The 24,659-nt window shown below is 33.5% G+C and overlaps 1 protein-coding gene and 1 long non-coding RNA gene across 2 annotated transcripts; both read right to left on the bottom strand.

Moving 5' to 3' along the window:
• Nucleotides 1-1,412: 1,412 nt before the first annotated feature.
• Nucleotides 1,413-4,839, bottom strand: LOC110266538 (uncharacterized). Its single transcript, XR_015900201.1, has 2 exons — nt 2,765-4,839; nt 1,413-2,338 (listed from the first exon to the last, which is right to left on the bottom strand). It is a non-coding gene; the product is annotated as an uncharacterized LOC110266538 (long non-coding RNA).
• A 1,550-nt stretch (nt 4,840-6,389) lies between these two features.
• Nucleotides 6,390-22,866, bottom strand: LOC107618048 (benzyl alcohol O-benzoyltransferase). The gene is made up of 2 exons (XM_016319974.3): nt 22,319-22,866; nt 6,390-7,358 (listed from the first exon to the last, which is right to left on the bottom strand). The coding sequence occupies exons 1-2, from the start codon at nt 22,781-22,783 to the stop codon at nt 6,468-6,470; spliced, it is 1,356 nt and encodes a 451-aa protein (XP_016175460.1). The 5' UTR covers nt 22,784-22,866; the 3' UTR covers nt 6,390-6,467.
• Nucleotides 22,867-24,659: the final 1,793 nt, after the last annotated feature.

Raw genomic sequence — 24,659 nt, 5'->3', positions numbered from 1 at the left:
AGATGGTAATGAAGGTGTTTGAAATGCCTTCACGACTTCACGTCAATTCCAAATCGACGGTTAGGGTATTCGCAAGAGAAAAAATATTTTATAAAAGCACTTTTATTTGATTAACATGTGAAAAAATAGAATTAAAATTAATGCATTCAAAAATATTGAGAATTTTGAATTTATAGAAAAAATGAGTAAAAATTGGTGAAAGGACTAGTTTGGTGCACGACATTCAATTTCAGGGATTAAAATGAGTCACTTAATGCAAAGTGAGGGACTAATTTGGTGCATCTACAATGATGACATAATGAATGACACGTTGACGAATACTGTTGCGACATGTGGCACAAACAGACACGTGGCCAAATAACATTATGACACATGGCACAACCATCCACATCAGCATATCACGTGTCACTGGCCACCACATCGTCATATCATTACACGTGGTTAAATCATAGAATGACACATGTCATTTACAGTCTACGTAATTAGTATAATTAGAATCTCAGGGATAATTTTAATTCACGACATCAATCTCAATGACCATTTTAAAATTTAACTCTGCATTGATGATCTGTGAAAATATATCGCATTTGGATTAAAATAGATTTGAAAACATAAACTGAAGCCCATGTGAAATGAACAACGAAGGTGATGAAGGCTACATTAATGTGTTGTTGCAGCGTGTGTTGTGTATAAGGATATATGTGGTGTAATGCAAATTGAGCAAAGATCATTCGATCTTGAAATCCGGGGACCACTAATCTACATCTTTTACATAATTATGAGTACTTTTCTAATTTTAAAGTAATTATTTTTATATTTCTATAGTTATATCATGTTTTCTCATCTCTTCCACATCCTCTAAATCTCTCTCTTTCTCATTATTTTTCACTATGCCCACATTGACACATTGCCACCACCATAAACACAACATAAAAAAAAAAAAGAAATAAACAAAAAGAAAAAAAAGAGAAAAAAAAAGGTAGAGAAAAAAAAATATGTATTCACATTATTAGTTACCACTACAAGGCTTTTGTTTATTTGTGACAATTTTTTTTATTTGTGGAGGTTTATAACCCCCACCAAATGGTTTGTGGGGGAGGGAGATTTCTAAAACCCCCCAAAATTTGAGGTGCCACGAGATCTTTTATAGAGGTTTTGTATGTGTTTAGTAGAGGTTTTATATTGAACTTTTGTGACAGTTTTAAATCACTTTTATAGCAGCTTAAAACCCCACAAATTGACTTTTCAATTTGACACAAATTAACTATTTTATGAGATTTTCAAACCTCCACAAACCTTGTAATTATTTATTTTTTATTTCAAATCATTCATTAATCTCAATTTAAAACCCTAAACATTCATTAATCTCATCTCATTTACATATTCTCAAATTAATTTTTTTAATATCAACATTTAAAAACTAAATCTTTTATAACACAATTCATCAATATAAGACATAATTCTAAATATAAAAAATTCCTCAACGTCAATAGTTCCAAACATATATGGTATTATTCTACATAACTATAACTATTTTTTTTAAAAAAATAAAATAAAACAATTTCAATATTTCAATATCATCTAAATTCTAATTACATAAAAATCTCAAAATATGCATTGAACCTAGTAGAAGGAGTCATCACCACCATGTTAGGAAGACATGCCATAAAAGTGACATCAAAAGAATCACAATGTGTAGGGCCATCTGCACCAACTAATCCAGCTCTATCCGTTGCAAATCTTACAATCAAATAAGATTATTTGACTAGCCTAAATTGATTACAATCAAATAAGACTAATTGATATATTTAACTAAAACGATGCAATAAAAATATGATTAGATAAATGTTTCAAAATGCATGAATTGAAATTCGGTTGGGTTTAGTTAGGTAGGTACTATCTTAATTAATTAGCAATTGCAAACAAACCACATTAAGAGAAAGGTTTTTCATTTTATCAATTTCCTTATTTTATCAATTTCCTTATTACGACACTAGCTAGGAATGCAAATAAGTAGTTTATTAGTCTTATCCCAACAAGAATGTGGAGCACAGACCATAATGGTTCTAAAATTACCTTATGAAAAATATTGGAATGTATGATCGGAGAGAGAGTTTTATGTTAGTACTTATTGGCACTTATTATGGAATAGTAAGAACAGGAAATTATTTGATTCAAGCTACACTAGACCTCCTTATTAGCAATCACTAATTCTCAATCACGTCCCAACATTAGAGACACTTCATAAAAGGAACATGAGCATAGTTTCTAAGGGCAAGACAGAGCAAACCTCCTCTTATTGGCAGAGTTATCAGGAATTGGAATGAAAACTGGATCACTGGATTCAAACAAGAAAAAAAAGGTTGAGATATGTGACGCTATGCTAACCACAGCCACCAATCAGCGGAACAAAATTTCAATCCAATCATTAACAGGATAATGGAATTCAAAAACAAAATTTGCAAGCTAAAATGAAGACATACCTTGCAATGTTCAACACAAGTTGATGCAAGATGAAATTAAAATGCAAGTAAAAAAGAAAGAAAAAAAAGAAAACACATAGTCATTTACACTTGTTAAGGCTCAAAGACTTTATTTAAATATTATTGCTTATTAGCGATCCAACAAATATCATATGTACATCAGAATCTTCAGTACTTTCAAGACAAGTTTCATATGTCAATCAAAGAAGTACTCGTGTTAATACTAGTAATCAAGAAGCAAAATGAATGCTGTGAATTAATGAATGAGACAAGATAAGTACCTTCTAGAGTAGAAGACTTGTTTATTTTCTGTGATGCTATGCTAACTGTGATCATCAATGATACAAGGTGCAAATATGTGAGATTTAATTTCAAAATGATCACCATGTCTCCCATGGAGTCTGATGGCTAAGCAAGCTTCTATGGCAGGCAAGCATGAAATTGAAAGTATATTTTCAAATACAACTCCATTAATCACAAAATTGTCTTTACAATTAGAAATATGTCTTGCCAATGCCTAACTTAAACTTGTTATAGAAGCACAGCAATTAGCTTATTTCTGCTGCTGGAAGCAACCAAACATAAAGAACTTGAAGATCAAAATGATAACCAAGAGACATATATGTAAAGCAGCATTGCAACTTCAATTAGTTAGAAAACATGTTCAAACAAGAATAGCACCTACCAAAAGGTATAATAGGATGATGAAAATAACGAATTTCACAAAATCATCCACAGTAGACTCAAGTCAATGAAGAAACACACAATGATGCTAAATTCGTATGAAATTCTATAATTATAATAATTATTCTATCTATCATAATAAGAAGAAAATATAAGCAACGCGAGGAGTAGGATGAGATAAGCTTCAAACTTCAAAGGTTAACCTGAAATTTGATCGGAAGCGATTACGAGGCCAAAAACATGGCTGCAGCAGAATCTGGAATCTGAGCTATGAGAATTCAATAGCCGGTAGCCACTGCGGCGGCGCAGGTCGCACCTCATTCATTGTCAACCGTTCATCTCATCGATCTATCTTGACCATGTCAAAATGATCATCCATGGAGAAATTAATTTAATTTCAAAAATGAATAAATGACACTTGAGACAAACGCAGCCAATATGCACAATATTCCTTATGTGAGGTTTTTTGGGTTTCAATAAGGGATTTAGAAGCCAAACATGAAGAAGAAACAGCACAAAACAAAAACCAAACATGAAGAAGAAGAAACAGCAATACGGAAATAGCTGAGAAAAAAAGAAAGAACACATTTAGGAAAATCCAGATGCAGAGCGAATGGAATTTGCAAGGATCTGATATGTGAGGAGTTTACCATTCTGGCGATGAAATCCTCGTAACGGATCTTACCATCGGGGCCAACATCAACCTCCCTGATCCAGAAGCTCTCTACCGCAACAGACACGGCAGTGGTGACGGTGCCGGCGGTGGAAATGGCAGCGGAAACGACGGCGAAAATGGCGGTTTTGTTTGAAGCCGATGACAGTAGATGATGAATGAGATCCAGAAGCTCTCTTTCTCTCAGAGCTAATCCAGTCTCTCGTGTTGAAAAAAAGGGAAAATTAGATTTTGTTTTAAAATTTAATTTAATTAATTATTAGCGAAGGTTTTTTAAATTGCCATAAATAAAATGTAGAGAGAATGACAAATAGGTGCCTGACCTTTTGTCCCACGGACATTTTTGTCCCTAACCATTGAAAAATACTTTTAAGTCTCTGACCTTCACAAAACTTGGACGGATCAGTGCCTGACGAAGACATTTAGACGGATCAGTCCCTGACGGAAGTATTTGGACGGAGGGACTGATCCATCCAAGTTTTGTGAATGTCAGAGACTTAAAAGTATTTTTCAATGGTCAGGGACAAAAATGTCCGCGGGACAAAAGATCAGGGACCTATTTGTCCTTTTCTCTAAAATGTATTGTGAAGGTTTTTAGAAACCTTCACCGAAATATTCCCTCAAATAAGCAAAAATATTGTAGTGTACTATGCCAGTAATGCCAATATCATCATCAATACAACACATACACACAGTAAACAAAGAGAGACAAAAAAAAAGCAGAAAGAAAAATTAACAAAAATAGCAAAATAAATTACCGACGAAAGAAGAGTTGTCAGACCGCTTACGCTAAAAGTGAAACTAGTGAAAAACAAGTGAGAAAGATAGGAAAACAAAGAAAAATGAACGAAGAAGATAAAGAAAAGGAGAGTGTGACGACAAGGAAGGCTTCGCCCATCATATGATATCCTTTTCTATTATGCGTGCGCTCTACCTTTTTCACCGAAGCAGTTAACGGCGAGAAAGATTAAACAATGACAAAATGAAATGAAGACGAAAAAGAATAGATCTAACAGCAACAAGGCTGGTGGCAAGAAGAAGTGAGAGAGGAATTGGGATAAGGGATAAATTTGAGTAAGTGCATGTTTGGGCGCCATTATTTTGTTAAAAAAAGATTTTTTTAATAAAAAAAAATTTTTTTTATTTTTTAATGTGTTTGGTAAATTTCTAATAATAAAAGTAAAAGCTCTAGTAAAATCAAAAAAAGATCTTTTTTGAGAAGTTGTAATTTACATCTTTTTTTAAAAGATTTTTTTTCCTTAAAAAAAAATGTTTTTCATGTAATAAATAAACAAAAAAGTACTTTTATATTGTTATACCCAAACATAATTGATTGATAAAAAGACTTTTTTACATGAGATATCCAAACATAAAATTACTTTTACTTCTCTATAAGATCTTTTAAAAAAAATAACTCGAAAAAAGATCTTTTTTTAAAAGTTTACCTAAACAAGCCCTAAGTGAGGTAGAGACGATAAAAGTGGTGAAAATTGAGAATGAAAAAAGTAAGGATGAAGGTTTATTTTAATTTTGGTTTTAGTTCTGAATTTAATTTTAAAAGGGATTGATTCTAATCAGAAAATTAAAGAAGATTGAAGTTGAAAATAATAGAATAGAAATAATTTAAAAATTTTAAAAAATTTAATAGAAATAGCTTTAATTTTAATAATTAATATTTTTATCAAACAATATTTATTTTTTATAAATATATTATTAGTTTAAATTTTTTTAATTAATTTTATCAGTGATCAAATATTACATGATCAAAAAATGACTATTTACTCGTTATAAAATCTGCTGAGAACTCTATATACTAGAACAATGGTATCAACTTTATTATTGGTGCAAATTAAATATACATTCATTGACACATAATCACATATAGCACAATTCACATGGGAAGCGACCTTAATGACATCGTTCCCAAAACAAAACAAACAAATTACAATAATGACTTCAGAGACCCTGTCACAAGAACCCACAAATTAAAGGTGGTTTCATAAAGTGAGATTTGCGGTTACCTCACATCACAATTACTACAATAATTTTCATGTAAAAAGATTAATCGAGGAGTGGATATTCAATTCGGTTCTTAATAATTATTTTGAAAGAATAATAAAATTTAAAAAAAAATATTTTTTTATTTTTGATATTTATTTTTATAAGATTGATTAATCTTTATACAATAAAAAAACATTGATTTTTTTTACACGAAAACTAATCTATCTTATAAAATTAAAAATCAGAAATAAAAAAAAATATTTTTTTATTAAAAGACTCATTATCTTTTGAAATAATTGTCTAGTATACTTTAGAATTTTTCTCTTAATTGAAATATACTTTGATGATCCAATACATATTTATATTTCAATTATCATTTTATAAAAATTATTTTAACTATTTTCATATAAATAATTATTAAAAAAATAAAAATTTACGTATAATTATTTTTATATAAAATTATTAAATAAATTTAACATATTTAATTAAATTATTATCCAATAAATTTTTAACAATCAAATTCTGATGAAAAAAAATTATACGTGAGCTTTTAGCAATAATAAATTCTTACATTTTATTTTATTCGAAAGTCCAAACCCAGGTAAAATCCAAAATCTTTTTTTTTTTTAATTTGTTTGGTTACTCTCAAGCACCTCATCCATGACTTTGGCAAAAGCCTTCAAAGCCTGAGTAGGCAAACAAGTCAGAACCAATATACCTTCTTCTCCCTTCTCATTCTGGCTAGGAACATGAAAATTCACCGCAGGAAATGCACCAGCACCAGGTTTCGCTAACCCTCCGTACAAAGCCTTACCCCACCCAAAATCCACGCCTCTGAACCCAGCATAAGTAGTATCCAACACAACGCAAGACCTTACTGTAGTAAACAAAGGCCTCCCATTTGTAACCATAAAATCCGCCACAGAATGTATATACTCTTCGTCAACCTTCTCAATTGCCTCTTTTATAAGCCCCACGGGGTATCCAAGCGTGCCCTCGGTCAGCTTCCCGGCGGTTGTAACTGCTGCCGGGAGCACCAAGCAGTTACCGTAGTAACTGTTTGGAATGGGAGGGTTAAACTTCGCGCGCCCATCGGTTATGCACATCATTCTAACGTAGTCGTTTGGGTTGAAACGCAATGCTTTGGTTCGGCATTGCCATACGAATGCGGTGAGTATTTGGAAGGTGGTTGCACTGGAGAGGCTTTCCGGGAGGAGGGATCGGAGGGTTGATACCTCGGAATCTCCGAAGAAGAAGGAATGTTGCTGGAGATCGGTGGGGAGGGTAGTTACGTTTAGGTCTGTGAGCTGGTCGTATTCCGGGTGGGGGCACGTGACGCGAGGGGTGTCACGTGCCGTTAGGAGTTCCCTGCGCCAAATTGGGGTGAAGGGAGGGTCTTGTGCGCCGTGGCTGAAGGCGGAGAGGGTGTACATGAACGTTACGATGCCGACGCCGTCGATCATGGCATGGTTGAAGCGGAGGCCGAAGATGAAACCGCCGCACTTCAGACGAGTCACCTGTATCAATTTCATCATAATAATGCTCATTTGATTTATCTTCTTAGATTTGATCTTAATTTTGAGACTAAACTTGTAAGGAAAAGACTATGCATGCAAAGCCAAAATACTAAAAATAAATAAATAAACTATGCAAGTGTAAATTTGAAGCTATGACATAAATAAAATAAATTTTTAATTTATCATAAAATGTTAATATAAAATAACTTAATTTAGATTAATTAACTTTACTATATATATTAATTAAAAAAATAATATTTGTATCACTATTTGCATGTATTTTATTTTTCATGATATAAAAGATAAATATGATTTTTTTTCTCTTTTTTATTATTTTTTCTCAATACTAAAAAGTAAAAATATACCGAAAAAATATATAAAAAGATGGTGCATATATAATAATTTTTATTTAATATTAAAAAGGTAAACCTTATTTATATTATTATCAATCCGGTTTTGTTAGGTAGATAATAACTTTTGTAAACAATGCGAACAACGAATTTTAGAGTTGACCTAACAAAGTAAAAAAATATTCCACTCCCAAATTATCTCTTAAACCTTAACATTAGAATAACCATCTATACATCTAATAAATTGAACATTCAGTCATTAACTGTGCATGAATAAATCGAATTAAAAGAAATAACCATCTAATTAAAAATAATAAACATAATCATCTCCATACATATTGAATTAAACATCCAATATATCCATTATTCATGTCGTTTAATAATTTCATTATCTACCTATATTTTTTCTTACCAATAAAACTCAGTCTATTAAAAAGAGAGTACGTCTAGTTCTAATTTTTAAAAAATGTATTAGTCAAAATTTCAACCAGCCATTTATTTTAGTTCACAGTGTAAAAAATTTACATGTGCGAAAATTAATTCAATTATTTATTTTGATTTAAAATGTTACTGTAAATGAATTTTATTTTTTATACTTGTACTAATTTCTAAATAATAAATTATAGCTGAATAAATTATTATTATTATTATTATTATTATTATTGTTGTTGTTGTTGTTGCTAATAATGTGAATATATATAATTAAATGTTTATAAAAGAATTTTGTGTAAATAATATAAAAAATATTAAATATATTCATCTAATTATTTATTTATTGTAACTTCTCTACTATTGATGATATTGGATGCTTATCATCTTTATCTTATTAGCTTCTGTCACATAAAATAATACAATATTCTATAACTGATTGACATTGTTATAAAATACTAATATTTTATAGAGTTGCATTATATACATGAGAATTGAGTTGCTTTCATATTAAGTACTTTTCCCGGCCTAAATTTTTCAAAAGTGAAAATATTTGTATTTACCTTTGTAGATTTACTGTAAATACATAATGGGAAGAAAATGACATATATAAAATAATAGCTGTTTAAATAAAAAATATATATTTATTGAGTTTGATCAACAATAACATTATTTTTTATGATGACAAATATACAAAAGTTTGATTTGAAAACCCAAATGTTATTTGATGAGTATTTTATTCTGCAAATCTATATTAGTATTGTTATTGAAAAAAATAGGTCAAGTTTTTAGCAGATTATATTGAACAAAATAAAAAAAAGAAGTTGCAGCCGTTTGAACCAAAATGGACAAACGATATGGCGTATTGCTGCTACAACCTTGTCTAATATTAGTTCGAGTAAAAGCATTTGCAAGAAAGAAAGAAATGTTTCTTTTTATCAAATTGATGGAGAAACCTATAAGAAAAATATTAAATATCGTCGAATTTAGCGTTGCAAGTTAGCGTCCGTTTTATCGGCGAATTTATTGACGATTTTAGTATCAAATTTGTTAGGTCAAATCATTACCAGTGGATGTACGCTTCTGACGGTAAATTTGTCGATAACAATGAGAGGAAAAACAAGAAAAATAGGCGCGAAATATAGCATGGGATTTACCGGCGGATTTTTTTGCTAGTAAATCCAATTAGTGGAATGCTGTATTTTGGTGACGCACAATGTGTTACTGTTGAATTTATCCACCAATAAATCCGATGGTAACGAACCCTAAAATTCGAAGCACCAACCCTCTCCTTCATTCTGAAATCCCCCCTCTCTCTCTAACCTCTCTTCTCCCACTCTCTCTCTAACCGTCTCCTTTCCCCCACTGCTCTGTCAGCCCTGCCGCCATCGGCGTCTCCATCTCACCAAACCCAGCCCCTTCCTCCTCTCCCTCCGTCATCCGTGACTCCTTCTCTCCTTCTCTGTTTGTGTCTCGCCGTCCAACACTGCCATGGTGCTCTACCAGTAGGGGCTGTCGCTACCACTGCATCTCCCTCTCCTGAGTTCTTCTTTCTCTGTTCGAAGCTTAGGTTCCATGATCACCCATTTTCTTTATGTAAGTTAATTTAGGATTTAGTTATATGTTAATTTGTAGTTAATAAGTGGAATTGGTTATCATTGGTTATCATATGCTAATTGCATACCTTAGAAGAATGGAATGTTAATGAGTGTGGAGACTTTATGTTTAGCATTGAGAAAATACGGCAAACAACACTTAATCATGGGTTTAGGCCGTTGAAGATAAATTTTCTTATTAAAGCCTAAATAATTAATAATTAGCATTTTCTATGTGATTATATAAATATTTTAGCTATTAAGTTTAATTTACTTGCTTATGATATTTGAAGATATAAAATTATATTAATTATACATTATACCTAAATATAATCATCATATGTTGTCTGTGTTAGTACTTGTGTCTTAAAATTTATGCAATGTAATAACTTCTATGAATTAATGAGAATGTAAAGGATTAGTTCTAATTGAGTATTTATTATGTTAATCTATATGAATGCATAGAAAATATGAAACTATTATAAATAAATATGAAGTAATATATTATGAAGTTATTATTTTAAAATAAATCTCATGATGATTGGATGAACATGCATGTATAACAATTATTTGCTAAAATTTCTGAGATTGGGTTTCCCAAAAGGTAGTTTGAAGAAATTAAATATTATAGATTCAGGTTTTCTAAACTTACATATGTGTATAAATCAATTAAGAGGTTTTTTTTTATAAATGTTATTATATATGATGTCCTTATAAATGTATACAATAGTAAAAAAAAGTTAATATATTTTGTTGGAAATATTGTGAATATAATTGAGTTTTGACTGATACTGTAGATTGAGGTTGGTTGGATTTGTGAAAACCGTAAAAGGGGAAATATGTCCAACTTTAGGAAAGATTATATCAAAAATTTTTTGAAATAATATAAATGTTGAAGGATTTGTGTTGTATATATGCTGATTAGTATTAATTGGTATTCTCTTTGCAGACATTAGGATAAATAGCAGAGATGTCACGAGTGGGTCTCGTGGTCATGGTATAAGGAGGGTTTCCATGGGTACTCTAGAAATTTCTCAGTCATCGCCCTCTACTCCGACTACCCCGTCGACCCATGTGATGTCACAGATGGATCCACCGAACCAGCAGCTCATCATGGTTCCGAAACCCAACTACATGGCTCCTTTTACACGTCTCCTCCCTCCGTCCCCTACAGCTTGAGTGACAAAGCCCGTGGTGGGTGATTCCTCTAATACGTCCTAGCTAGATACCCCTCCAACACCACCTATCATACGGATGAGGATTGGCCTGATGGCATGTAGACGTGAGTACATACTATTTTAATGTCTTTTATCTGCAATCTATTTTGAATTTATCAACTTTTATGTGTTTTTATGTGTTTGCTAACATTAAGTTTTTCATTAATAGGTTTGCACTAAATAAAAATTCAAGTACACAGGAGATCTCTAATGTAATTAAGTGCATGTACGACAACCCATAACCGAGCAAGACCAAAGAGCGATGGTTTTAGAAGTGAGCAGTAAGAACTCAATGTTGTTGAATTAAATGTATTTTAACTGTTATTATTTCGACTAACTAATGTTGTTGAATTACTTTGTACAGAAGAAATTTATATGGGATAAAGACCATGATATCTTCATAAAAAATAATTACGACCACCAGATAGCTAGGCAACTTCAGTAGATGATTCAGGACATTCGTCAAGGGCATTACCACCTTAGGATTTGGCTCCGTCCAGATATTAAGAAGAAATTGGATGTCTATTTTAGTACTTATGAGGGGTTCAAGATTGTTGTCTAACGAACAGAATTAACAGGGTTTCACCGAGGTCGTCGAAGTATACCGATAAGCCGGTGACTTTCATGAAGATGAAGAGCAGGTTGGTATGTAGTTTGCTAATCTTTGTTAATTATTACTTGAATTAATTGTTACTTGATTTATTTTTTTAGTTGGTTTCAATAAGTGTGGTCTAAGTCGTTGGAGCGTGAGCCGATGTTGGCAGAGACCTTCAAGTATACCCATACGTTGAAGGCCAACAAGAAGAGATTTGCTGATGAGCGGTCTGCGGCTCATTATGTGAGTTTTAATTAATTTTAAGTTTCAAATGTACTCGGTTTAAAGTCAATTAACTATCATCCTAATCGCAATGTGTGTTACACAGGAGGACTACACGCAGAGATTGGAGGCCGCAACCCAACAATCTCAGCCTAGTGGGGACGACCCCAGCTTCGATCCCTCAGTCATAGATCCTGATAAGTTTTGGCGTAAAACCACCTCTGAGCCCTACAAGAATTGCATCTATGGGTTGGAGTCTTTTTTTTTTCCAGCGGCCTCCGCATCTCCACATTGGCAGCTTCATCTGCCTTTGCCTCTGCCACCAGCCCTGTCGATCCTGAGAAAGTTGTCGACTTGAGGGAGGAGGTGCAGAAGCTCACATAGGAGCTTTACCAACAGCAGTCTGAGTAGAGGTACAACGAGCTTCTTGCATGCGTGGGAGACACCGTTGCCATCAGGTCAGAGCTGACGGAGAAGGTGGAGCAGCTAGAGCATTTGCGAGACCAGATGGCGGTGTACAACTAGATGCACGTTGGATACAACGGCGCTGCTGGTGAGGCACTGACATCAGCACCTAGTCCGTCGCCTCAACAGGGGGAAGATGACAACGACAATGACAACGATTACCGCAATATGTAGGGTTTAGGGATTTAATTTATTTTATGTCTATGTTATCGTATTTTACTTCTTTGATTTTTTATTATATTCAGACCCTTGATATTTAATAAAATCATTAGTTGATTTCTAGTCATTTTAAATTTATGCCCTAATTTTGTAAACAAAATTTAATTTGACTACTAATTGTGCGCTAATTGTGCCAAAAAAGGATACCGTCGGATTTACTGACAGAATAAATTTAAGTTGACTACTAATTGTGCGCTAATTGTGCCAAAAAAAAGATACCGTCGGATTTACTGACAGAATTATCCGACTATAATTGAACGCCACAAAACATAATATGGTGCCAAAGTTACCATCGAAAAAATGCAACGGTAACCAACCGCTTATTTTCGTCACATTAATGGCAAAATCCAACTTAAAATCCACCAGTAATTAGCGTTGGACAAAATAATTTTTCGGTAAAAATTTTTCGGCGTCATTTATACCATTAAATTCAATCTAATGGTAAATATGACGACAGCCTAATTACCAGCAGATTTATCAAATAAATCCGACAATACTCAACATTTTTCTAGTAGTGAAAAAAGATGAAACTTAGAGAGTAAGTTGAAAATCAAAGGTAAAGGTTAACTTAGTACAACAAGAATAAGCATGGCTACCAAAAGAGAGAAAAACAATAGCAAAGACAACACACACACCCCACAATCTTTTGCAATTTGTAATTTTTGTTCCTTTGCATTCTGCGTCTCCACTACTTTACTATTGCATTCATTTTCTGGAGAAGAATGCAACCATGTTTCACTATTATATGTTCAGATTTTGTTACCAAGGACACCTCAAGTTTTAGAAGGAATGCACTTATATAAAAGAGGAGGCATTTGGCCAAGAGGTGAAGGCAAGGAGTGAGAGCCCTAAATCTAATTTTTCTAGAGCATTCTAGCTACTTATCTTCTCCTTCATTTAGTTCATTGAATATGTTTCTTTTCTAGTTTATCTTACTTTGTTTTCATAGGAAAAAAGCTAATATGTTAGGCATTTGTAAAAATTATTGAAAGAAAAGACAAAGAGAGATACTAATTGGAGAAAAAGTTATAGATTATGTCAAATTCTTTTGATATAATTTTTGTTTTGTGTTATGAATTTGAGAAGTTTTTCTTATTAAGTAAGAAGAGCACTTAATATAATGTAGAAGTCTAAGTTAGGTTAACTTAGTGGTGACAAGCTTGGTTAGCTGTTTGTGTGTTCTTTGATAGGATTAGCAAGAATCCTAGAAAATTGGTATATGTAATTTCAAAAAATTGTAATAAAAATTCTACTATTATTGTAATAGAGACTAAGTGTATATCACATTACATTAAGTGACTAAATCAGGATATATGATTGTGCAAACTTTTTTTCTTTATTGCTTTGTCTTTTATTCTGTTTTTATGAAATAAAAATAAAATATCTCTTACATAATCGATTTAGTAGACACTACAATAACTAAGATTTAAATCTATTTTGATGATTAAGTTAAAAAATAATCTTAAATTTAACTTTCTTTTTTCTAAATCATTAATAACCTTCAAAATATATATATATATATATATATATATTATATATATATATATATATATATATATATATATATATTATGTGTAATTTCTAGTATATATCCATACTTATAGTAACTATGGTTGATATATAAATATTATTAAAATTAACGTCATGTGTTTTTAGCAATCTCTTTTAAAAGCGTTGCTAAATAAAAAAAAAGTATATATATATATATATATATATATATATATATATATATATATATATATTTGGTGTGCTTTTGTATCAATAAATACGGTTAGTATCTTAACTTAATTAGTTTTGTCAAGATAATATATAACTGCCTTCATTGATACAAAACACACGTTTTTGTAAACTTTTTAGTGTGACTAAAGCACAACTTCACAAATCACAACACGTTTCTTTTTTAATTCTGTTAGACAACATTCCAAGAAGAAAGGGACCATTAGTTGTTGTTGTCCCGTGTCTCGTTTGAGCACATATTTTTGTGGATATAAAAACGTCGTACAAATTAAAGGCATGCAACACGGACTATTGTATCAAGAATTTTGTTAGGTAGACAATAATTTTCGTAAAAATAGATTTTAAAATTGAGTCAATAAAATAAAAATAATATTTCACTTCTAAATTACTTCCTAAATTTTAACATTAAGATATTATAATCTTAATATGTTAGGCTTGATTGAAATAAAAAGGGAGGCAATCTCAAAACTTGATGTTATTCGAATTTGGGGTTATAGTACTATGAGATGGGAGTATGTGGAGTCTAGAGGAGCCTCGGGAGGGTTGCTTTTAATGTGGGACGAGGCAATATTTAAATCTAGAAATTGTTATAAAGGTGAGAGATGGCTGTGTGTTGAAGGCGTGTTGATGAAAAGCAATTTTAATTGTGCGTTTTGTTTGGTGTACGGGGCGTTTGGGAGGGAGGAAAAGAGGGTGGTGTGGGAGGAGCTGAGCTATATTGTGGGGCTGTGTCAGGTCCCGTTCTGCTTGTTTGGGGACTTTAATGAGATTTTGCATAGTGAAGAACGCAAAGGGGCGACTAATCCACCGGCGTCATCGGAAGAGTTTAGGGATTGGGTTCATGATATGCAATTGGTGGACTTACCTCTTAATGACAGAAAATTCACGTGGTTCAGAGGTCGTTCTTGCAGTAGAATAGATAGGGTCCTGCTCAATATTGAGTGGATTGAGCAGTTTCCTGACATTCGAATTAAAGGTGGACCAAGAGGGTTGTCAGATCACTGCCCGTTAATTGTGGAAGCCTCAAGAGTTAGCAGGGGCCCCCGCCCATTTCGAAGCCTGGATTCCTGGTTCACGCATGAGGGTTTCCTGAGGTTGGTTAGAGATGAATGGAGAAACCTGGGGGATGCGCATTTTACTAGCAAGTTGAAGGCCTTGACGATTCCTTTGCGAAAATGGCACAGGGACAACTTTGGGGACATGAATAGGAGATTACTGCTTCTGGAGGAGGAGATTAAGAAGGTGGATAACCAGGTGAGTAACGGCACTTATGATGGAACGACGGAAGCTAGAAGGAAGGCGCTGGTAAGCTTTTGTGAGAAATGGTATGTTCGGAAAGAACTTCATTGGAAGCAGATGTCTAGGTCGCAGCATGCTAGAAACATGGATAGAAATACTCGATTCTTCCATAACATTGCCTCGGCAAGAAGCAGGAATAACAGGATTGATGTTCTAAGGATTCATGGGTGGATTGTACGAAATCAGGCTAGGGTAAAGGCTGCAATTATAGGATTTTATAAGGATTTGTACAGACAAGAATATGCACTAAGGATTGGGTTTCGGGAGGGTTTGGTGAGACGGATTAATGGAGCTGAGGCGGAGGCCTTGGAAGTCATGCCATCGGTAGAGGAGATTAGGGATGCAGTTTTGGATTGTGACTCTTCTAAAGCCCCAGGGAGTAATGGGTACAATATGAACTTTATCAAACAATGTTGGGAAGAGATTGGTCAGGAGTTCACTGCGGCGGTCTTGGGGTTCTTCCAAAGTGCGAAACTACCAACTGATGCGAATGTCACGTGGGTTACACTAGCTCCGAAATTTGTGGGTGCAAATGAAATTAAGGACTTTAGGCCGATTAGTATGGTTGGGTGTGTCTATAAGGTGATTTCTAAGGTTATGGTGAGGAGGTTGAGAACAGTTATGCCTGAATTGGTCGGAGAGACGCAGACTGCTTTTGTGAAGGGCAGAAAGATCCATGATGGCGCCCTTATTGCCTGTGAGACGGTGCAGTGGCTCAAGACGCATAGAAAGAAAGCGGCAATTATAAAGCTAGATTTTCAGAAAGCATATGATAGAGTTAGATGGAGCTTTGTGGATGTTGTGCTACAGAAGATGGGTTTCGGGCAAAGATGGAGGAGTTGGGTGAAGGAGTGTGTAAGTACGGCAACTATGTCAGTCTTAGTGAATGGATCTCCATCCAAGCCTTTTAAGATGGAGAGGGGCCTAAGGCAAGGAGATCCTTTGTCTCCTCTTCTGTTTGTTCTTGTGGTGGATGTGTTGCATAGGATGCTGGGAGAAGCTGTAAGGAATGGGCGTATTACTCCGCTACGGGTTGGGAGGGAACATATTGAACTATCACACCTTCAATTTGCGGATGACACTATCCTATTTTGCCCTCCGGAGACAGAGACAATTGAGAATTATAAGAGGTTGCTGCGGTGTTTCGAGCTGATGTCGGGTCTGAGCATTAATTTTGATAAGTCGAATCTCATCTCAGTTAATTGTGAGCAGGAGTGGGTGGAGCATGTGTGTGGGCTTCTAGAATGCAAGCAAGCTGTTTTACCTATGAGGTATCTCGGGATTCCTCTAGGAGCGAACCCGCGTTTGGTGAAGACGTGGAAACCGATCATAGATAAGGTGGAAGCGAAACTCAGCTTATGGAAAGCGAAGATTCTAAATAAAGCAGGCAAGCTAGTTCTTATTAAATCGGTGTTGAATAGCCTGCCGATTTACTACCTTAGCTTGTACAAGATGCCGAAGGCGGTCGCCGACAAGTTGATTGCCTTACAGAGGAGATTCCTGTGGTGTAAGGAGGATGGCAACAACGGTATACCTTTAGTCAAGTGGGAAATGGTTCAGGCTCCTAAGAAGGCTGGAGGGCTGGGGGTTGGGGATGCAGTGCTCAGGAACACAGCATTGCTGTTTAAGTGGTGGTGGCGGTTTTCTAAGGAAGATTGTCCGTTATGGAAGAAGATTGTATGCTCCTGTAACAATTTGAATCCTCAGGTTATGCTTTCTAGTCAGACTCTACTGGTAAAGGGTGGCCCCTGGAAAGACATCTGTCAGTTGAATATAAAGGATCAGCGGGTAAAAGAAAAAATTATGAGTGGGCTGATAATGGAAGTTGGAAATGGGTGTAGAACACGTTTCTGGGAAGATAACTGGGTTCATGGTGGTCCTCTAAAAGCGAGTTTTCCAAGGCTCTTCTCTGTTTCAAACCAACAAGGATCTGTGATAGGGGATTGTGGGTTTTAGGATGGGTTAGAGTGGATTTGGAATTTCCATTGGAGGCGAGAGTTGTTTCAATGGGAATTGGAACTAGTGCACCAACTACATGAGAGGTTAAGACCAGTGAAACTATCAGCTGACAGAGAGGATAATCTTGTTTGGAAATTTGATAATAAAGGTATTTTTTCTACTAACTCCTTCTTGCAGGTGTTGCAATCTGAGAATCTTTCGGAGGAGATTACGAGCTATAGCTTCACAAGTGCGATCTGGAAAGGATTGGTTCCAACTAGAGTAGAGCTGTTTGGTTGGTTCGTTTTAGTGGGAAGAGTGAATACTAAAGAAAGGTTGAGTAGATTAGGCATACTTCAACAGCATGATAATATCTGTGTCTTGTGTAAAAAAGAAATTGAGTGTGTTCATCATTTGTTTGTATTCTGTGAGTTTACTTGGCAGGTGTGGTGCGTCTGGTTGAGATGTTTTCACAGAGATTGGGCTGTCCCAGGAAACATTAAAGGCTTGTTTGAGAGTTGGAATGGAACGACAAGTAGAAAAGAGGAGCACAAGAGGTGGCTGGCTGGTTTTTTTGCAGTAATTTGGAACGTCTGGTTAGAACGCAATAACCAGATCTTCAACAATCAGGAGGTTAATGTTGGTGTCATTCAAAACAGGTCGTTTTTGAGTTATAAGGAGTGGACTGGTATTGATCCTACTGGTTGTTGATGGCAATGCCGGAGATGACATAGGATTGTTACCTTTGTTTTTTAGTTTTTCTTATGTTTCTGTCTGTTTATGCTCCACTCTCATGTGTTGAGCTTCCTTTGTTTCCTTTGTTTCAAAAAAAAAAATTATTTACATATCTAGTGAGTTAAATATTTGATATATCTATTATTCATATTGTTTAATATTCTCATTGATTGTCTATCTATACTTTTCTTTTTATGAATACTTAAAAAAAGAATCACCAAGTTACATAAGAAAAAAATCAACAATAAATTATATAAATTTAAGAATTTGGTTTTTATAAAAAGATTGATTATCCTACTGTAAAATTTTTATTCAATTATAACATATTTGATTATTCTAATAATTAATTAATTTAAAAATAGGTAGAATTTGGAGGAACTGGGTAAAGGAGTGTCTTACTACGGCCACTATGTCGGTACTGGTAAATGGGTCGCCATCCAAGCCGTTTAATATGGAGCGAGGACTCCGACAAGGGGATCCTCTCTCTCCATTTCTGTTTGTGCTAGTAGTTGATGTGTTGCATCGAATGCTGGGAGAAGCTGTCAGAAACGGCCGCATTGAACCACTGCTGGTGGGAGGAGAGCATATCGCATTGTCGCATTTACAATTTGCAGATGATACGATATTGTTTTGCCCCCCAGTAACAGAGACAATTGTGAATTATAAGAGACTGTTGTAGTGTTTTGAGCTGATGTCGGGGTTGAGTATCAATTTTGATAAGTCAAATCTGATAGCGGTGAATTGTGAGCAGGATTGGATAGATCATGCATGTGGTCTACTGGGATGCCAGCAAGCGGTATTACCAGTAAGGTATCTCGGAATTTCCTTGGGGGCAAATCCGCGTTTGGTGAAGACTTGAAAAACGATAATAGATAAGGTGGAAGAGAAACTTAGCCTGTGGAAAGCAAAGGTCTTAAACAAAGCGGGTAAGCTCGTGCTTATAAAATCAGTGCTGAATAGCCTTCTGATATATTACCTTAGTCTGTACAAGATGGCGAAGGCGGTTGCGGACAAGCTGATATCTTTGCAAAGGAGATTTATGTGGTGTAAGGGGGATGGTAATGAGGGTGTCCCATTAGTTAAGTGGGAGCTGGTTCAGGCGCCGAAAAAAGCTGGGGACTTGGGAGTTGGGGATGCATTGCTTCGAAACACAGTGCTCTTGTTTAAGTGGTGGTGGAGGTTTTCAACGGAGGAGTGCCCCTTGTGGAAGAAGATTGTTTGCTCATGTAACAACCTGAACCCAGATATAATGCTCGTAAATCAGCAGCTACCGGTTAGAGGAGGGCCCTGGAAAGACATTTGCCAATTGAACATCATAGAGCAAAGGATAAAAGACAAAATGCTTACTGGTATGGCGATGGAGGTAGGTAACGGAAGGAGGACTCGGTTTTGGGAGGATAATTGGCTGCAAGGTGGACCCCTGAAAGTGGCTTTTCCAAGACTTTATGCTATTTCGAACCAACAAGGAGCTATGATAGGGGATTGTGGGTTTTGGGATGGGCTCGAGTGGATTTGGAATCTCCAGTGGAGAAGGGAACTGTTCCAATGGGAGATAGAACTTCTCCACTAGTTTCATGAGAGGTTAAGACCGGTGAAGTTGGCAGATGGTACAGAGGATAATATGGCGTGGAGGTTTGATAGTAAAGGGGTGTTTTCTACCAGATCTGTTATGCAGGTACTTCAATCAGAGACTCTATCAGATGAGATAACGAGTTACAGCTTTACAAGTGCAGTCTGGCGAGGTGTGGTACCTTCAAGAATTGAGCTATTTGGATGGTTTGTGCTGGTTGGTCGAGTGAATACCAAGGAAAGATTGAGTAGGCTAGGCGTTATTACTCCCAGTGATAATATCTGTGTTCTGTGTAAGAAGGAGATAGAATCGGTCAAACATTTATTCCTTCTATGTGATCTAACATGGCAGGTGTGGTGCAGTTGGTTGAGGAGTTTTGGTGAGGCGTGGGTTATTCCTGGTACTATTAGGGAACTATTTGAGAGTTGGACTGGTAGGCATAAGCAAAAACAAGAGCAGAAAACGTGGCTGATTAGCTTCTTCACAGTGATCTGGAATATTTGGGCGGTGGAATGTAATGCTAGGATCTTCAATCATAAGGAAGCAGGTGTTGAGAGTGTAATAAGGAGGACATTTATAAGCTACAAAGAATGGACCGATAGTGATCCTTTAGGCAGTTGACATGATTTATGTAATTCTATATAGCACTTGTTGTTAGAATCTTTTGCTCTACTTTACTGTGTTGAGCTTCTTCTTTTGTTTCAAAAAAAAAAATAGGTAGAATAACATGTGTAAATATATATACAAAATATAGTGACTGAGTTATTAGTGCTGTTTTAGTGTTTATTGAGTATTTTTATTATGAAAATAATATATTTAAAGGCGATCTGATGCTTAGACATTTATATTTTATTATTGAATTAATTAAAATATTATTTTTGTTCTTAATATTTTGAATAAATCTTAAAGTTATTTCTAACGTTTAAATCGTTTTATTTAAGTCTCTAACGTGTTAAAATCTTCTCAATATATATTATTTTATTATTAGTAATTTATTAATAGAGTTAACGATAGAACACCATTAAGACAATTTTAAAACATTAGAATCTTAAATAAGACGAAATGTTAGAAGCAAAAACTATACATTACTTTTAAAAAAATTATCAATATTTATATATAATGAAAATTCAGGAGAGGTTTGATATAAAAATTTATTCTTAAAATATTCTTTATCATGCATATTTATAAAATTATTTTTTATTATTTTTAATATTTAAATCCAAAACGTATTAGTTAGAGTAATAACATCAATGTTTTATATTCACGCAATCTTTGCAATTATATATATATATATATATGTTGGTTACAATATCTTGACAATAATTAAAAAATGTAGCTAAGGTTAAAGTTAGATTTTTTATTATTTGATAATATATTTTTTAATTAAAAGAACAAAAATAGTATCAAATTAAAAACTATTGCTAAGTAATAAAAATGTGTAATCTTAATTTTAACTACACTTTTTAGACTTGTTAAGATTTTAAATAATATTTAAATGATAATAAAAATCAGTTTAAATAATCTAAAATTAACTTATTTAATATTTATTAATTATTATTAAAATAATTATATAATTTTAAATATAATAAATATATAACTACAAATGTTATATTTATAAAATTATAGATATTATATTATATAAAATAATTTTAAATATTCTCTTTCTAGGATTTCCGAAATTTTAAAACCAACTTAGTTGTTACTATACACAAAGAGTATAACCTATTAGAACTAGAGTTACTATTAGTAATGGTAAAAAAATTAGAAAGTAATACGATCAGACGTTAAGTCCAAGTCTTATATTAGAGAAGGAAGATGCTCCCAACAAAACGTGTAAAATGTTTTTTGTAAAGATATTTATGTGTCGTATTATTATTGGAGTATTAACGAATCGATTATTTTTAAATTTTTTAACAAATTAGAATAAAATTTATTTTTTTATAACAATAATAAATTTAATTATTATCAGATTCGGTCGAACCCACTAATTTACAAAACTCACTGAACCATCGTTTTTTTTTTTATTTTTTTAGACAAAAATTAGGGATATATTTATTTTTTTATAAAAAAATTTAAACATAATTTAGTTCAGATTGTGTAAATCGATAGAATCAAATCGGATCTAATAATTATAATATAGACATTTGAGTTTATTATTGTTGTTATAATAAATCGATTTTGTTCTAATTTATTAAAAAATAAATTATTAACCGATTTAATAAAGATGTCCAATAATATTATGACATAAGTAAACGTCTTAAAAAAAAGACATTTTTAATATTTTTATCAAAAGGATCTCCATTAGAGAAATATTGCACATCAACTAACCTTGTATAACCTCATAATTGTACAAGATTCCCATGTAAATGCTTGTGAAATTAATTTACGAAGATCATTGAATTAAAATTAGAAAACATATGTAAAGTAAAAGAAAAATCATGATAATTGTACCACCTATTATGTATATCTCTTACTTTTTATAAATCACTTTTAATTAAAAAATAAAATATAAATAAAAGATATACACAAAAAATAGTACATATAATATTTCTCAAATTAAAATATATGGTATGTTGTAGAATATTAGACCTGAATAAGAAGAAGGGGAGTATCAATAACTCCTTCTGAACCGGGAACATCATAGAGGAGCTCTTCAAAGCATGGAAATGGAGGTTCAAGAGCATCACCAAACTGATCAAGTGTGACACCAGCATCAGCTTCAATGAACATAATTCCTTCTTCATTACAATCCACCATGAGTTTTCCATCAGGCCTTTCCCTAAGCCTACCAGCAAGTGGATAATAGAACACAAGTGCTTGTGCAATTGCATTCCTAATGATTTCAACTGGGTCTTTTCCTTCCATTGAAGGCTCACTACAGTAGAATTGTATGATCGGAATTTGGGCGCGAAGGCCGGCTTGCGAATCAATGTCGGATAGAAGCTTGATTTCATGGGGTGTGGCCTTACAAGGAGCTACTAACTCTGGTTGTTTTCTGTGGACTGTGAAGACCAGAGAGGGAGATTCATGTTCTAGGGTTTGAGAAAAGGCCATTATTTGGATAACAACTCAATAAGGAGGAATATAATGTATGTATGTAGTGTTGTGAAAGTGTGAAGAGCCTTCATTTATCTTACTGCAATTTATAGGAAAGTAAGATCCGAAAGAAAGAAAGATAGGATAAATATTATGTGATTAATATTATTTTTTGAAAAAGTTATATCTATGAATAAATATATGTGTAATTTAACTTATTTTTAATGTGTATTTTATATTTTATGTATAGAAAAATATTAGAAGACTATTAAGATTTATTATTTTTGACTATCAATTAGCTATTAATATTTAAAAGTATGAACTATTAAAGTATGTTGTTGAATTATTAAACAAAAAAAAAATTGAATTGACAACTAAAAATAATAACAAAAACAATAAATTTTAATAATTATCTAACATTTTTCTTGTGTATATTCTACACTATTAACTAATTTTAATAGATGTCAAACATAATTGTTTATTTTTATTTTGTATTTGAATTAATATTAACAAATTTTCTATTTTCTTACACTAAAATTTTGATCCGTAATATTTCTCGAAAGATATTTGAACTAGCATCAGTATGGATGTTAATATTGAGCTCATTCATTTACTTATTATTAAGCTGGTTTCAAAATTTATTACAATAAAATTTTATAAGAAAATTAATTATTCCAAAGGTTACTTGAAACGCTGATTTGGGCATGGACGTGAGGTCCAAATTTTTTGTGGGACACCTTTGACTTGTTCTTGCGTTGAGATACCATCGTCCGAGTTTTTTGTGAGGAGGTGAGGGGTGGTACCTGCAAGAGACTCCGATATTTAAGTTAGCAAGGAGGTTTTAGTAGGATAGAACATGTATATATCTGAGGGGGTGTCAGTGTATTTATAATAGAGTTTGATGACCACCTTTTCTTGAAGTAGTTCCATCTTTAATTGATGGATAACCGTTCCATTTATCTTTGGAAGTTTGTTGGGATCTATCTTTTAGGAGAGATATAGAGATAGTATGAGAGATTCGGAGAAGCGATTACTTATTTGGATAAGTAACATTGGTATTTGTCGTTGTGTGCTACCTCTTTAAAAGGTCGGGTAAATGGTAAAGGGAACCCTTTTTGGGTATGGATCTTTTTTGGACTTGTTGGGCCTGGCTTTATGTCTTGACCTAGGGTATGAACAGTGTGTTTGTTTGAGTCCAGACTTTTTAGGAAGTCGATTCAAGCATTTTATGGTTTTAGTTTCGAGGTCGAGTACTCCTCCTTCACAAGGTCGGGTACTTGACGTATTTTAAAATTTTAAATGTTGCCTCTTTAAATGAGGGGCGAACGTTGCGCGACAGTTCCCTTGGGATTTGCGTATGTCTTTAAAGAGGGTTGTGAAATGACTATTTTGCTTCTTCTCTCTTATAAACTATTTTGCGTTTTCCTCCTTTTCCTTTTGCTTCCTTTGCTCCCTTCATCACAAAAACTCCCTCATTTTCTTTCTTTGTTTGTTTCGCAGCCGCTTTTCATTTTTCAAGATTTTCGTTATCTTGATTCGTTTGAAAGAGTTCTTGGTTAAGAGGATCGTTTGTGACTTTGCTGCTTGACGTGTCCTTCCATTCTTTAAATTTTATCAAGGTTGGTGTTTTTGTCTCTTGACTTTATTCATGATTATTCTTGGACTTTTTGAATCTATTTTTTTGTTTGGGTGACATTTAGAGTAATGGCAGAGATTCTTACATTGTTGATTTTGTTATATCTTGAAACTCCTTTGATTGCTGCGGCTTTATCTAATAAAACACCTTTTTTTTAAACTATGTTTTGTCGTCTGATATTATTGTTGTGAATGTTTGACTGTATTTCTAGAATTTGGAAAAACTTGTTGTTTTATTATTGTAGGACCTAATCGTGTT

This window comes from Arachis ipaensis, chromosome B9 (assembly GCF_059453495.1).
Source record: "Arachis ipaensis isolate K30076 ecotype BB chromosome B9, ASM5945349v1, whole genome shotgun sequence".
NCBI lineage: Eukaryota > Viridiplantae > Streptophyta > Magnoliopsida > Fabales > Fabaceae > Arachis > Arachis ipaensis.
Note: the sequence above shows the minus strand (reverse complement) of the source record. Positions and strands in the feature narration are given on the sequence as shown.